General features: G+C 34.0%; 5 protein-coding genes across 5 annotated transcripts; 2 read left to right on the top strand and 3 right to left on the bottom strand.

Moving 5' to 3' along the window:
- Positions 1 to 1334: 1334 nt before the first annotated feature.
- On the top strand, positions 1335 to 4398 carry PHYBLDRAFT_185532 (hypothetical protein; the record flags this gene model as incomplete). Its single annotated transcript, XM_018439088.1, has 7 exons — positions 1335 to 1660; positions 1787 to 2125; positions 2197 to 2681; positions 2762 to 2891; positions 2947 to 3230; positions 3315 to 3662; positions 4263 to 4398. The coding sequence occupies exons 1-7, from the start codon at positions 1490 to 1492 to the stop codon at positions 4396 to 4398; spliced, it is 1893 nt and encodes a 630-aa protein (XP_018295567.1). The 5' UTR covers positions 1335 to 1489.
- A 418-nt stretch (positions 4399 to 4816) lies between these two features.
- PHYBLDRAFT_141408 (hypothetical protein) lies at positions 4817 to 7240 on the bottom strand (the record flags this gene model as incomplete). Its single annotated transcript, XM_018430591.1, has 9 exons — positions 4817 to 4920; positions 4993 to 5420; positions 5516 to 5644; positions 5714 to 5817; positions 5922 to 6057; positions 6157 to 6251; positions 6332 to 6591; positions 6796 to 6901; positions 7004 to 7240. The coding sequence occupies 9 exons, from the start codon at positions 7238 to 7240 to the stop codon at positions 4817 to 4819; spliced, it is 1599 nt and encodes a 532-aa protein (XP_018295566.1).
- A 388-nt stretch (positions 7241 to 7628) lies between these two features.
- Positions 7629 to 8865, top strand: PHYBLDRAFT_76411 (hypothetical protein). Its single transcript, XM_018443150.1, has 4 exons — positions 7629 to 8119; positions 8270 to 8328; positions 8427 to 8539; positions 8693 to 8865. Exons 1-4 carry the CDS (start codon positions 7798 to 7800, stop codon positions 8781 to 8783), a joined length of 585 nt encoding a protein of 194 aa, XP_018295565.1. The 5' UTR covers positions 7629 to 7797; the 3' UTR covers positions 8784 to 8865.
- An 847-nt stretch (positions 8866 to 9712) lies between these two features.
- On the bottom strand, positions 9713 to 10441 carry PHYBLDRAFT_157776 (hypothetical protein). The gene has a single exon (XM_018433676.1). It carries the CDS (start codon positions 10205 to 10207, stop codon positions 9902 to 9904), a length of 306 nt encoding a protein of 101 aa, XP_018295564.1. The 5' UTR covers positions 10208 to 10441; the 3' UTR covers positions 9713 to 9901.
- A 337-nt stretch (positions 10442 to 10778) lies between these two features.
- PHYBLDRAFT_141406 (hypothetical protein) lies at positions 10779 to 12488 on the bottom strand (the record flags this gene model as incomplete). Its single annotated transcript, XM_018430590.1, has 3 exons — positions 10779 to 12086; positions 12173 to 12351; positions 12416 to 12488. The coding sequence occupies 3 exons, from the start codon at positions 12486 to 12488 to the stop codon at positions 10779 to 10781; spliced, it is 1560 nt and encodes a 519-aa protein (XP_018295563.1).
- Positions 12489 to 14371: the final 1883 nt, after the last annotated feature.

The raw sequence follows: 14371 nt of genomic DNA, 5'->3' as shown, positions 1-14371 counted from the left end.
TTTTTAGTTTTGTAATAGTAACCCTACATCATCTACCTTTTATACATTCATTTCTTGTTATTCATTTATTTAAATATAATCACCAACTCTCTTTACATATCCTTTTTTGATTAAAGAAACTATCAAAAAATATAATAAACGCTATACTGATTTCTTTGCTTGTAATTAACCACACTATAGAAATAAAGAACAAAACAATATATATATATATATATACTTGATGAATATCTTCTTTTCTTCTTCTTATAATGTACAAATTAGACAGCCATTGTTTGTGTATATAACAGGCTGACCACCAAGGTACGATATTTTAATATTTTGTGTCAGCAATAGTTGTTCTTTATCCACCACTACATGAAATTTACTCTAGTTTTCAAACACTGACTAGAAAAGATACTCAACAGCGATATTGATTCACGTGCAAGCTCACATCAAGAAAAGATCCCTAAAAAAAAGGAGACAACTGTTTCAATCTAATGGAACTGGTGTTGTAACTGTAGAATATAATGATCTTGTGATTATTACCTTAATTCTAGTTGTTGTCTAAGCCAACCAATAACAATATTGACAATCGTATAAAATATACAATTAATAACCAAAAATTATAGCAAATGCTTCAGTAACTCTAGTAGTTTTGGTATTCCATTATATCCGAGTAGTTGTTTGCTTAAAATAAACTACTAAACTTTTTACTTGCCTACAAAAAAAAACCTACAAAATCAGTATCAATTTTTTTTTGAAAGGAATCTTTTTTGGATCTAAAATGTTTGTCAATACACATGTCATGATTTGTCTAGATTTTATTAACACACTTTTTTTAAAAAAAAAATAAAATAAAGTGTGTGGCCTGACTTTTTATTTTATTTTTCTTCTTTTAAATAAGAACCATTCAGGAGAGAGCTTTGAAAACCCTAAATATTAATAGAATATATCTAATTATATAAAAGAAAGGGAAAAAATCCAAATCTCTGGAGTGGTCAAATCCAAATACCCCATTATCTAGGATTTTATATTCCATAAAAAAAGTACTTAAAAGTTTAATTGGTTCATTTGTTATAACAATCGCACCTTCTGTAATAAAATAGACAAAGAAAAACGTAAGTTTATGTCTTTATCTAAACTTTTGCTAATTTAAAACACCGAAACAAACTCCAAAGTTTCCAATAAAAACGTTGGGGTGCGAATAGCCTTTTGTATCAAAAGGCGATTATTATCATGTACGCGTTCAAGTCTTGTGCCTGGAAGCATCCATATTTTTATAGTACTAATATACAAGCACGCTTTGAAGCAAAAAAAAAAAGAAAAAAAGAAAAAAAGAAACTAAAATAAAAACCAAAGAAGTGCGTAATTTGCAATCCCATCTGGAAAGCGTGTCAAATACAAACCATCTTGTCATCAAATCTAGTAGAAGTTGCTTATACAGTCTCAAAGTGCAATAACTTTTACCCATCTCTCTTAATCTACAAAAAAAAAGCGCTCATCATTGAGCATGACAAACCAGATGATCTCTCGAATGTTCCGTGTCAAGAAACTTTCTAACAAGATCGTTCTACCCGTCTACAAAGATTCGGATCTACCGGACCTTGTGAACTCTATTAGTGCTCAACAAAGAACAGTTCCTCAGATAGAAACTGGTGTTGAGAAGGAGGAGGAGGAGGAGGTACGGTGATAACTAGGATTTATAGTACACATATACACATATAGGCTCCCAATCCCAATCCCAATCTATTGGCATGTTTTTATATATATATATATATTTATATTTATATACAAAAAAAATCTTTAGCACGATCTTCAAGCCGCAATATCTGCTGCACAAGCTGCGGTAACAACAGGCGCAAAGATAGAAAGTTTTATTCCTACACCTGATGCATCTAGAACCATAAGCGAAGAGATGTACCTCTCTCTCTACAAAAAGAAATTTATACAACCTTCGACAAATATTCGTTTTTCATCAACAGTCGAAGATACTAGTGGCTGCACTTATGTTGTAGATGAAGAAGATATCTCTTTCTTGACCCAGTTTAATGTAAAACATTCTTCTGAAATGAATGAGGTTACTTTTGAGAACATAATGCATCATATTGAGGCTGTTGTTGAGCAAAATTTTCCACATCTTTATCTGGTAAATCTATTTAGCTCTAAAACCTCACACGTTTGTCTATGCCCCAGAGTTCTAATGCAGTATTGTGATAGGATCCATCTCAAGTACCTGCATTTAATAACATATATCCTTTGTTCCCAGAGCACTCCAATATTCGCTCGCAGACTGGCCTAGAGCAAATATATTTGCATTGGAAAAAAAAGTGTCAGCACAGACAAGGCCGATCAATTATACCCAGAGTGAGACATGAAGATCTCATAAAAGGTGATGGCGATCCTTATGTCTGTTTCCGCCGGAGAGAGACAAAGGCTCTGAGAAAGACACGCCAGTCTGATCAGCATGCCCTGGATAGACTGCGTAAACTACGGACTCAGATGGAGAATGCCCGAAACCTACTTGAGATGGTACTTCGTCGAGAAAAACACAGAAAGGAGAGTCTTGTTCTAGAGCATACAGTATTTGACTCTCGATGCAAACTACGTGCTTACCAACGACAATTGGGGATCAATGATGATGAAGACATATTCCCAGTATCAAGAAAGAAGCACAGGTTAATTCCGGAAGAAGGATTCTCTGGGTAAGTCTGTGATAAAAAGAAACTCTTGAGTTTCTTTAAAGGACCATAGTTTGACTGTGCTCAACCTTTATTTTCTATAGAACAACTATTAAGATTCCTCTTAACCGATTAAAACGTGATAACGCTGATAAATCTGGGGTTCAACTCGCAATTGAGTCAGATATTGCTCGAAAGAGAGATTTAGATTCTGCATTTGAAGACATCACAGCTGTAAGTTTACACGTAAACTTAGTTGCTCTCATCAGACAAATTTAATTAACAAAAGAAAAATAATATCCTACAGCGTCCCTACAATCCATTCAGCATTCCAATTCCTTGCAGCTTTTACCAGAAGATCCCACTGCAAAATAATAAATGTCGTTACAGAAAGCGAGCAGGCCGTGGTGGAAGAATCTTTCTTGACCGGTCTTACTCTCGCCAAACTTGTGAAAATATGGTGTCAGCTAATCCTCACCAAGAAGTAGAAATTTATAATCGATTCCAATTTGATTCGGACCCGAGTGATAATGAAGATATTGAAGAGTGGCAGGTAGATCAAATGAATAACAAGTAAGTTTTTCTTTTAAAGAAAAGAGAATAAAGAGAGAAAAAGGGAGAGAAAAGGCAAAACTAACTCAACCCTTTGTCTTATAGTTTCCTCGGGCATCGGGTCAAGCTTCTTTCAGAGCTAGAACTCCGCAATCTTGCTGCCATGCCTGTAATAAACCCGTCAAATACCTTGAACTTTCGGGCTAATCAGGGAGTACCTACATCTCAAAAACAATCTGATGTTAGCGGTGGCTCGAACACTTCGTCTTCCTCGCCTTCCTCATCTCCTTTAAATAATCAAACATCTACTGTAACCTCGCAACCAATTAAAAGGCAAAATAGCAGAGCCAGATTGACACCTCAACAGGCTGCAGTAGCCATGGCTAATGATATGCTGGTTGCTAATATGACTGCTGTTGTCAATAGCAGCGGTCAAAATAGAACTGTGTCCCAGTTAGCTGCTATAACAGCTGCACAGCAACAGCAGCAACAACAACAACAACAGCAGCAGCAGCAACAGCAGCAACAGCAGCAACAGCAGCAACAGCAGCAACAGCAGCAACAGCAGCAACAGCAGCAACAGCAGCAACAGCAGCAACAGCAGCAACAGCAGCAACAGCAGCAACAACATCAACAACAGAATCAACATCAACAACAGAATCAACATAATCATCAACAGCATCAACAGCATCAACAACAACAAAATAATCATCAACAGCATCAACAACAGCATCAACAACAGCATCAACAACAGCATCAACAACAGCATCAACAACAGCAGCAACAACAGCAGCAACAACAGCAGCAACAACAGCATCAACAACAGCAACAACAGCAACAACAGCAGATACAACATCATCAAATACAGCAGCAGCAATTACAGCAGCAGCAATTACTGCAGCAGCAATTACAACTGCAGCAACAACAATTACAGCAACAACAAATTCAACAACAGATACAGCAACGTCTAGTACATAATGGTAAGTGATTAAGCTCAAATGCACTAGGGTATTGAATTATATCATTAATATTGTTAATTTAATAATTAATTAGCTTCAGTCCAACCCAATGGGCATTCTTATTATTCAAAGCAGCTGTTACCCGGATCATCTGTACCCAGTGGAGTTACTCCTATACTAATACCTCCACGCCTGATGAAAAATGGATCCTCTCAGGCCTCGTTATCTAGACAGCCTACTGTCTCTTAAGAAACCCGTTTGGATTGGTCACATATTCGCATGCATATTATTTATCCCATTCCTTTTTTATTATTATCATGACCCTATATCCTTTTCTTCCCTCCTTATTTTTTGTACAGCCTTCAACTTCATTTGCATCCAATTTAATATTTGTTCTTTCACATTGTCTACCTCTTTTTCCCGTTTCTTATTTATTAAATACAAGCAAGAAGCATCTCATTAAACATCTTTATTTTTTATTTCGTTTCGTTTTATTTTTATTTTATTTTTATTACCAAAATACTTTATGAAAAAGCCATGCTGGTTTGTATGAGTTTTATAGTATTATCCAGTGTATAAAGTAGAGTCTCAGAAACAAGCACGTTTTATTATTATTTACAGGAAACCAGAATGGCTTTTGCCGGCAATTTATTCATCTTCTTCGCCTTCACCTGCAGAAGAACCTTGAACATCAGAATCGTATTCTTCAGGAACATCACTACCGCTATCATCGGGTGCGAAATCCTCATCGGCTACAAACAGACAAACAATCGCAATAATTAGATCTTATTTTTTAAAATAATAATAGAAAACAAAATACTCACGACTCTCTTCTTCTTCATCCAGATCTGGCATTCTGACTTCTGTTCGTCGCTTCTTGCGAGAATCATAGTTGTCATCATCATCTTCCATAACATCATCCATATCAGTGTATGTGATAATTGTCTCTTCGTTATTTTCGCTTTTAATCTTGATCTTCTTTTGCTTCATAAAGTCTTCAAGGTTAGCGTATTCTTCACGGTTAATGCTGGAAAATTGGATGTCGTTTCCGCTCTTCATGTGGAACTTCATATCGAATGTACGGGAGCTGGCACCGGCCGATGTTCCCACACGAGAGAAGGTGACAACGCCGATCTCATTGAGAGGGATAAAGGTGGGTGGTTTGGGGATAAAGAGGAAGCACTTTTCCAATGGATACAGGTAACCTTCGTTTGCCTTCATCGAACACTTGAGAGCATGTGCACCGTGATGACTATATTTGCAACAAAATATTACATTGGTTTAATTTAATATATTTATCGTTCTAATTGTGTGTCTACGAGTGTATCTTGTTGTTTTTCTTGTTACCTTCTATATGCACCTGGAACAGTGACCTTTCTACCTGCCAAAGAACGGAAAATTGTACTGATAACTTCATAGGTTGGTGCTTCATAATGCTTTAAAAGCTTGTTGTCATATCGTTCGCTCATGGTAGCCCTGTAGAATAAATGTCAGTTTCTTTTTTTCTTAAAAAAAAACTCCTACTTTCTGTATCTTAATACGTACTCATCCAAGTTCAATTCAACATCGATTTCATCTTCACGAACAAATTGGAATACAAGGAATGGGTATTTTGTTTGACCTTGACGCAAAGGTGGGTCCAAACCAATCTAGAGAGAGAAAAGAAGTATAAAGTATATCATTATTTGTTACTCTCTTTCTCTCTTCAATAATTAACAATAGAAATAATTCTACATATATATATATGACTTACAACAAACAATACGTGGACCTCATCAGGCTTGGGCAACAAAAATAACTTGATGATACTGGAATACTGGATCTTGTAATCGTAAGTTTTTCCACGAAGACGAAGGAAGTCCTGATACATGTCGATATTGTAACGACCACTGTATAAATAATTCCCAATAGCGTTATTGATATCATTATCTGTTAGTACATATACATGTATATATATATATAATTTACAATTATGCACAAAATCATACCGAGGGGTCAAACAAAGCACCTCTTGGAATTGGACAATGTTTTCGGTTGTCATCTGGCTGAACTCCAGCTTGGACTTGACTGTCTCGTAAAACACCTGTGTATGTGCATATGTGTATGCAAGTTCAATTTGGTCAGTCCGCTGGAGATTTTTATATATTCTGCTTCCTTAATTACCATGTCTGCATTAACTTCCTCTTCGTCTGCATCCTCGTCTTCATTGTTTTCTGTCTCTTTGGGAACAGTTCCAGGAACGTAAAAAATTACATCCATCAACTCATCTATCTCTCTAGGATTTACTCCTTCCGGTGCAGGCTGTCCTGGATCAACAAAGTTGATCGATACTTCGTTCTTTCCTGGCTTGTTTGCGCCAATTGCCTGTGCGAGAGGTAATTCAAACATTGTCTTGTTGGAAACATTAAATACAAGATTGGAACCTAACAGCCCATAGTACACACAAAGACACGTTTGATTTTTGATATCAGAGCCACGATCAACCAAGTACAATATTTATAGAAACCCATTTATATCCACAATATATATACATATCTGAAGGTCTCTATTTCCTTGCTTTCTATTTTACTCTCTTTTGATATATAAATCTATAAATCTATATATATATATTTCTCAAAATGTCTTACCCTGGAAATCGGTTTTTCCCCAATTCCATCCCTTGACACTCAATTCCTTGGATTCAACTACAATTTTGTAATACAATTTTGCGGTATCCTTCAAAACCTCAAAATCCTAAATCCATAATAACAGTAATAAAGATATCAAACTCAATGTCAGTCCGATTGTGCTGTGGAATTAAATACGCAATTAAGGAATCAAGCAATCAGAACTGACCTCTGATTTGAAACCATCAAATTTGGATACACCGCCGTCCTTGAGTGTAACTCGCAGCTGATACCCTCTTGCTGCCCTGATCCAAGACATTTTCTTGAGATCGTCACTTGGAATGATAGTTGCTTTGTCTTCTGATGATTTCCAGCCCACTGCGGTAGGAGCTAATCTGAATCTACCAGTGTCTGGCTTGATGCCACAGTAGATCCCACTGAAATCAACGTGTTTTCTGTCAGTCATCGTTTGATTCCCAAAAGAAGAAGGAAAGGAAAGGAGAGGAGAGGAATTAAAATAAAAAATAAAAAATAAAATAAAAAATAAAAAATTAAAATAAAATAAAATAAAATAAAATAAAATTAAAAAATTAAAAAATTAAAGTAATAATTTTAATAGGTAAGTGAATCTTGTAGTCTTTCTTTCTTTCTCTCTTTCTTTACTTTCTTCTTTTTGTCGCTCTTTCTTACTGGCATTTTTTTTTTGGTGTTCACATTATCACTTTTTTTTTCTTTTTTCTTTTTTTAGTCTCCACAGTTTGGGACGCGTCTTCGACGTCAGCCATGAAATCACACTCCGATACACAGTGTATGCCCGCCAAGTTCACTTTCACTGTTCTTTGCCCCCTTTTGTACACACACATACATAGTACACACTACACACTACATACTACATACTAAATACTACACAATTGTTGTAGAAATAAAGAGATAATCTTCATTGTATACTTTTTTTCACATTCGCATACATACTGTCGATACTACTACTACTATAATAATTTCTAGACTAAAATAACAGCAAAAATGAACTTTTCACCTTACAAACCATCTCCCGACGAAGATAGGAATAACCGTTTAAGAGAAGAACGACAAAAGCAGAAACAACCAAAGGGAAAGGCAAAGCAGACTGACACATCACCGTACAGCTCATATCAATCAGGGAAGCCTAATTACCCTGGCCCATCACCATCATCGTTGGAAGAAGGATTATTTTCAGAAACAGACAATCTAGGAGGTTCGCGAGGTCCACCAACAGGGACACTACGAGTAAACAAGTACGAGACCAGTCTGCCTATTAGGGTTGATATTGAAGCAGCCTTGGCTTATGTTCTCGGGCCAGTAACAGGTAATGTTTTATATATATATATATATATATATATATATATATATATATAATTCTTGGCTATAAAGATTGTGGTGATTATTGATCTAAGGAAGAGTACCCCACCAGACTGAACTAGAAGTTTAACAATTATTATTATCTCCTTATTATCAGGGTTGTTGTTTCTTGTGCTTGAGAGACAAAATGATTATGTCAGGTTTCATGCATGGCAGGTAATTTGATATTTTCATTCTCCATAAATCATTTAAAATAAATAAGTAATGCTTATAATTATAATATTGTTTAACGTATATATTTTATGATCTGGCAGTCATCGATGGTATTCTTGGCTTTGATGTGTGCACATTTTGTCCTGATGTTTATTTCCAATTTCCTCTCTTGGACATTATTCATTTTTGATATCGGTTTACTTGTCTGGTTAACGTAAGTTTTTCTTTAATTTTTTCATTATTATCATTTCTTTATTTATTTTTGTTTGTTTGTGTGTTGAGAGAAATCTATTGCTTTCATGTTACTGAAACTGATATTAATACTGATGCTTATTATTTTTTTGCACTTTATTTTATTTTATACAAGATATCGAGCCTATCTCGATGGTGCTTCATTAGAGAGATACGAGTTTCCTTACTTCGGTCCTATTGCATCTGAATATGTAGATTCTGAATAAAGTAATAAAAGTAAAATAACAGTAAAATGATCCTTAAGAAATAGATATTCCAGAATACACAAATATATGCATACATTAATATTGATATGCTTTTGATTAAAGAAGGAAAGATGATTGGGTTGGATCGGAGCAGTACAATACATAAACCTACATTAGACTTTTGAGTTATTTTCTAACATATATACATGTATGTACATATATACACACCAAACGAATCTTTATTTCTTTTTGGAATTAACTAATCGACTCACTTTTTTTTGAAGCTTATTGTTAAAAAAAAAAATGCTAGATTTCGGTTATTTAAATATATGTGCGGGTAAAGAAATATTTATTAGCGGTAGTTCATTTTCCAAGTATTTGGATTTCTTCCATCTAAATTCCGCTTTCCAGAAATATCTAATTTTTATTTTTATTTTATCCAAATGGGTAAGCAAATTTTCTGAACTTTAATTTTGATTCATTAAAAAAAACTACTATTTTTGAGTTTGAAGGGTAAAAATTGTAAAAGCATCTTCAACACTGCGTTAACTTTTTAATTAAAGCTATACACCGCCACTTTAGCTAAAGAAAATTTTACTTTTCTCAGCAGCTCAATTTATCTTTTTCTTTAAATAAATTTTGAGAGCGTTTTCAGCAATCAATTTTAATTTTTCGGTAACAAAAAGATAAAAAAGCTGACTTTAATTTTTATTTAAAGTAAATTAATCAGACTGCTGGGAGTACCAATTTTTACTAGAATTTTAAGTTTGAGATAAAAACGGAGATAAAAGTGGATGTTGGAGATGCTCTAAAAGTTATGTGAAAAAAAATTAGAGATAGGTTTTAATTTCAGATACTGATGACGTAGAACTGTTGATTTTTAATTAATGGATATTTTATAGTAAGATAAAAAAACAATATTGAGCAACCATCCTTTTATTTCATTCTTTGAATCTGAAGACTTTGACCGTGCTCATGCTCAGAGTCTTTTTATTCACTTTTTCTTTCATTCTTGGAATCTGAAGACTTTGACCGTGCCCATGCTCAGAGTCTTTTTATTCACTTTTTCTTTCATTATTCGAATCTGAAGACTTTGACCGTGCCTATGCTTAGAGTCTTTTTATTCACTTTTTCTTTCATTATTCGAATCTGAAGACTTTGACCGTGCCTATGCTTAGAGTCTTTTTATTCACTTTTTCTTTCATTATTCGAATCTGAAGACCTTGACCGTGCCTATGCTTAGAGTCTTTATTTACTTTTTCTTTCATTCTTTGAATCTGAAGACCTTGACCGTGCCTATGCTTAGAGTCTTTATTTACTTTTTCTTTCATTCTTTGAATCTGAAGATTTTGACCGTGCCTATGCTTGACGTTTTCTGATTCATCTTTTCTTTCATTCTTGGAATCTGTAGACTTTGACCGTGTCATATGCTTGAAGAACTGCATCCATTTTTTTTTAAAAAAAATAAACAAATAAATCAAAAAACACTACTCAGTGTTTTTTTCCTATACTTCAACCAAGTTCGCTAACTAAGAATGATGCTATTCAAGACTATCATTTTCATTGACGATTTTATCCTTGTCAACTCAACCTTGTAACAATATGGACTATTTTATGTTACGAAAGTCTTTGATTATATTAATAAACTTATTTGAAGAACCAAATATCTATTGCTAACTAACTAGGACTGGAGTGGCGACTGTTTTTTTTGTTGCAAAGCCTACAAATTTTGTCTGGTAAAAAAAAACAAGCAATTAGATTACTTTATAAAATGTGGAAATATTTAAGATTGTCAAAAAATAAAAATAAAAAATCAAACATATATCCCGTATGTATTATTCTAAATAAGACAATAGGAGACTCTCATTTAATAAGCATAGAAAATACGGGACCACAGATATATATATGCTATTTTGTTTTAACTGTTTGGAAAATCTCCTTTTTTTTGGACCATCACTCCTGAAATATTATGATAATAGTCAAGGTATAAAATAATGGTTGTGTAATGAGGAACGATCAATTTGACTTTTGCTTCTTGACTTTTTCTGAGATTGATATGCATGATGATAAGGTGTAGGTGTCTTCTGAAAAGATTGTATTTTGGGAGCAAGCAGGCTGCTTACCAGATGTAATAGGCTCTTCAGGAGATTCTTCGATTGTAACGTTGTCGTATAGGTTTCGTGTATGTATCATAGTTGATTTTGCTTTTAGTGCTAACTTTAGGATGGGGATAAGGCGATTCGTAAACTGGCGAGCGTTTGTGGGATAGTACAATGGCTTCATTTTTCTTACTCGGCTAACATAACCCGCAGGAATATCCATAGAAAGCATTGTAGCTTTGGTACCCACCAAAAGAAACCCGACCGTCCGAAGTTTATGAGTTATGACAGGAAGTTGATCCGTAGTTGCTACCAATGTGTCTTTCATTAACTTCATCAGCTTCATTCCGTCGGAAAGGCTTTTTGTCTGGTCATTGCTTTTTCCTAATTCTATCAAGCCCAATTCAATATCACCTTCGGAGAAGATTACATCCACTTTTCGACCCATTCTTCTCTTGATTGTCGGACTGATTGCGTCTAAGCTTCTTTTACTGTTCTTTACACTGGCGTTTGATACACAGCTTTTTTCACCACTGTTTGCATTGATGTCAGAGCCTTCGACAACACTTGTAAAAATGCTCCAAACATTCCCCAGCATATCAGCTTCGCTGAACTTGTCCATGTTTTTGTTGTACAAAAAGTTGCAGGCTGCTTGAATTACACTTCTTTGGATCCAGGATCGTTCACTGTGTAGACGTGGATTATACATTTTGGAGAAAGCATAGGCATATGTTTCATCGATATTATTTAACTTGAGATATTCATCCAGATATTCAACAGAATCTTTATTAATCTCTTCAAAGGCTGGAATTCCATGCTCATTTATTTCTTTTAATTCATCATTAGAAAAGTATGTTTCCCAGAAATGATCGCCTATTTCCAGTATAAAGGAATGGCATGGATGCTCAAAATTGCAATTCAAACGGGCCTTTTGCATAACTTCTTCAACAATTACGCCGTTGCTTAATTTCCAGAACAACGTCTTGTCAAGTTGTCCAAACACATGCTCTATTCCTAATTTTTGGTCTGCTGTCAAGAGTTTCTTTGTAGATTCAGCTGACATTTTTGATGACTTTGAAGAAAAAGAAGAAGTTGATGTGGCTGACCGATTCCAAGAAGTTGGATCAGAGGAAATAAGCACGGAACTTGGTATAGAATTTTCGGAATCAGGAACGATGGCAAGTAACTTTTCTTCGATTTTGGGCCAATAGTCTTCATTTTTGTTCTGGTCGATATACAGGCACACACATACACATAAACTCATGCGGTCAAACCTGGCTGTCTATTAACTCATATAAAATATATACTTACTAACTTGATTTTCAGCATTGTTGCTGTTCTTTTAATTCTAAAAATCCAATCGCCCTTAAATCTTCTTATGCAATATCCTGGCCGGAATTTTGCCAAAATCCTTTGTTCTAATCGCTTTAAAAGATGAGAAAGTTCAACAACGCCTTTATTTTCCAAGTCAAAAATAATTGACGCGATTTCTACAGAAAATAAAAAAAGGGGGGTTAGTTTGTAGACTATATGATAAATTTATTTAAATGTCACCTTCTTTGTATTTGGGATCTGGCAATTCATTGCTCATTGAAGGAACTTTGTCATTAGATCCTGATTCACTCATTATGAATAGCGACTTTGCAGTATATAAATTTGGTTACTAAAGCACAAATTGAGTTTTTTCTTTCTTTCTTTCTTTCTTTAACAAAAATATATAAAAAATAAAAAAAAGGTATAGAACACAAAATGAAATAATTCTATTGGCCAATTGGAATTTCTCAAAATCAATAAAAAAAATACACACATACACAGCAGCTTACTTATGCAAGTGAAGATATTTTATTGCGGATTTTTCTAGGCCTTGCGCACTGATTTTCTTTTGTATTCATTGGTCTGCTACAGTTCAAAGCACTGAGCGTGCCTTGTACACTGAGCTTATTTATACAGTTGTGCTAAAAAAAAAGAGAAACGTTTCCTCTTCTGAGGTTAAAAACTTATGAGAGGGAAGTCAGAGCATATCTTTAGCATTCAACTGTTCAACAATAGTTTAAAGACAAATCCCTAAGGCTTCAGGGATAAGATGATGTATATATATATATTACAATTTTTTTAGCATTTACCTCCTCTGGCATCGATCACAGCTTGGTATTTGTTTTGCATACTTCCTGTCAGACATGAGCCAAATCTAATTTCAATAATCTACTAATATTGTTGCATGACAACGTTTGCATTGACATTTTTAAGAATGACCTTCATTTCACTCATTATAGTTTTAAGAGGCTTACGAGATATGTTAGATTATTTTGAGAATTGGGCTTTTAATTGGCACATAATCCTTGTCCATTGCACCAACATTAAAGTGACACTCTCATTAGACTATTACGACCGCCTTTCGTAGTGAATCTCTCTAAAGATTGAATTATGGGTAATAATCAAGTCTTGTTGTATTAGAATGAGCATTGTTTGATGAAAATGTACATTACATGTTGAATTCGATTAATAAAATTAAACAACAAAAAAAAAGAATACTACTTTCTTTTTATCTTCTTTTTTGACAACTTTTAACGGGTGTTTAAAGAAAAACGTTTCTCATTGTGAGTGCCTTGACATGTATAGAATGCTTATCAACTGGATACTTAATATAATAGCTGCTATCCTAACTAATAAAATACAAACCAATGAACTTTTGATAATCTATAATATAAACAGTATTTTTGAAAAAAAATCTACCAAAAGTCTTGGTAGTCAATCGTTTCAAGCTATCAATAATTTTGAGCCATACCTTCATTTCCCAAGTCAAAAAAAAAACATTAGTACATTTTATGCTGAATGTAGCCTTACTTAAACTGTTATATCCTTTTTACTCTAAACTTTACACCATATTATTATTATTATTATTATTATTATTAATAGAAGAACGTTTGTGGTCAGAAACTGATTGTCACAATAATACAATTGAACTGGTACATACACAAATAATCATTTGAGATGGACAGCAAGTTAGATTCGTTTAATACAAAATAATAATCCAATAACAGAATTTAAAAAACTAACAAGAAGCCTCTAAATAATATCTCTACACACACGCAAATATAATCTATGTTTCAGCCTTATTTTAATTCTGTACGTGTTTGATGGTAATAGCACTGTATCTTTTACTTTTTTTTTTGTATTCTTAGTGTATCTTTTACTATTAGAGGAGGTGTAAAAAGAAATCGCTATTTTAATATTTAAAAATACAGAATTTTGGAAACTTAAGCTACGACAATTATTTAATTTCAGAACAGCGGTCTTATAACAATACTTTAGTCCGCTAATGCTTTTAACGGCCGATAGTTGACATTGGTTTTACTGTACACAATATAAATATATAAATGTGTATGGTTGCGGTTACGGTTACGGTTGTTATTAATATGGCTGTGATTATTATTAGCATGACACACGAGGTTAGAAAGGTTAATTAAAGGAAGCAAAAAAATAAATAAAAATAAAATCTGGCTAGTTTAC

This window comes from Phycomyces blakesleeanus, assembly GCF_001638985.1.
Source record: "Phycomyces blakesleeanus NRRL 1555(-) unplaced genomic scaffold PHYBLscaffold_4, whole genome shotgun sequence".
NCBI lineage: Eukaryota > Fungi > Mucoromycota > Mucoromycetes > Mucorales > Phycomycetaceae > Phycomyces > Phycomyces blakesleeanus.
The sequence above is the reverse complement of the archived record's forward strand: the minus strand, read 5'-3'. Positions and strand labels throughout refer to the sequence as shown.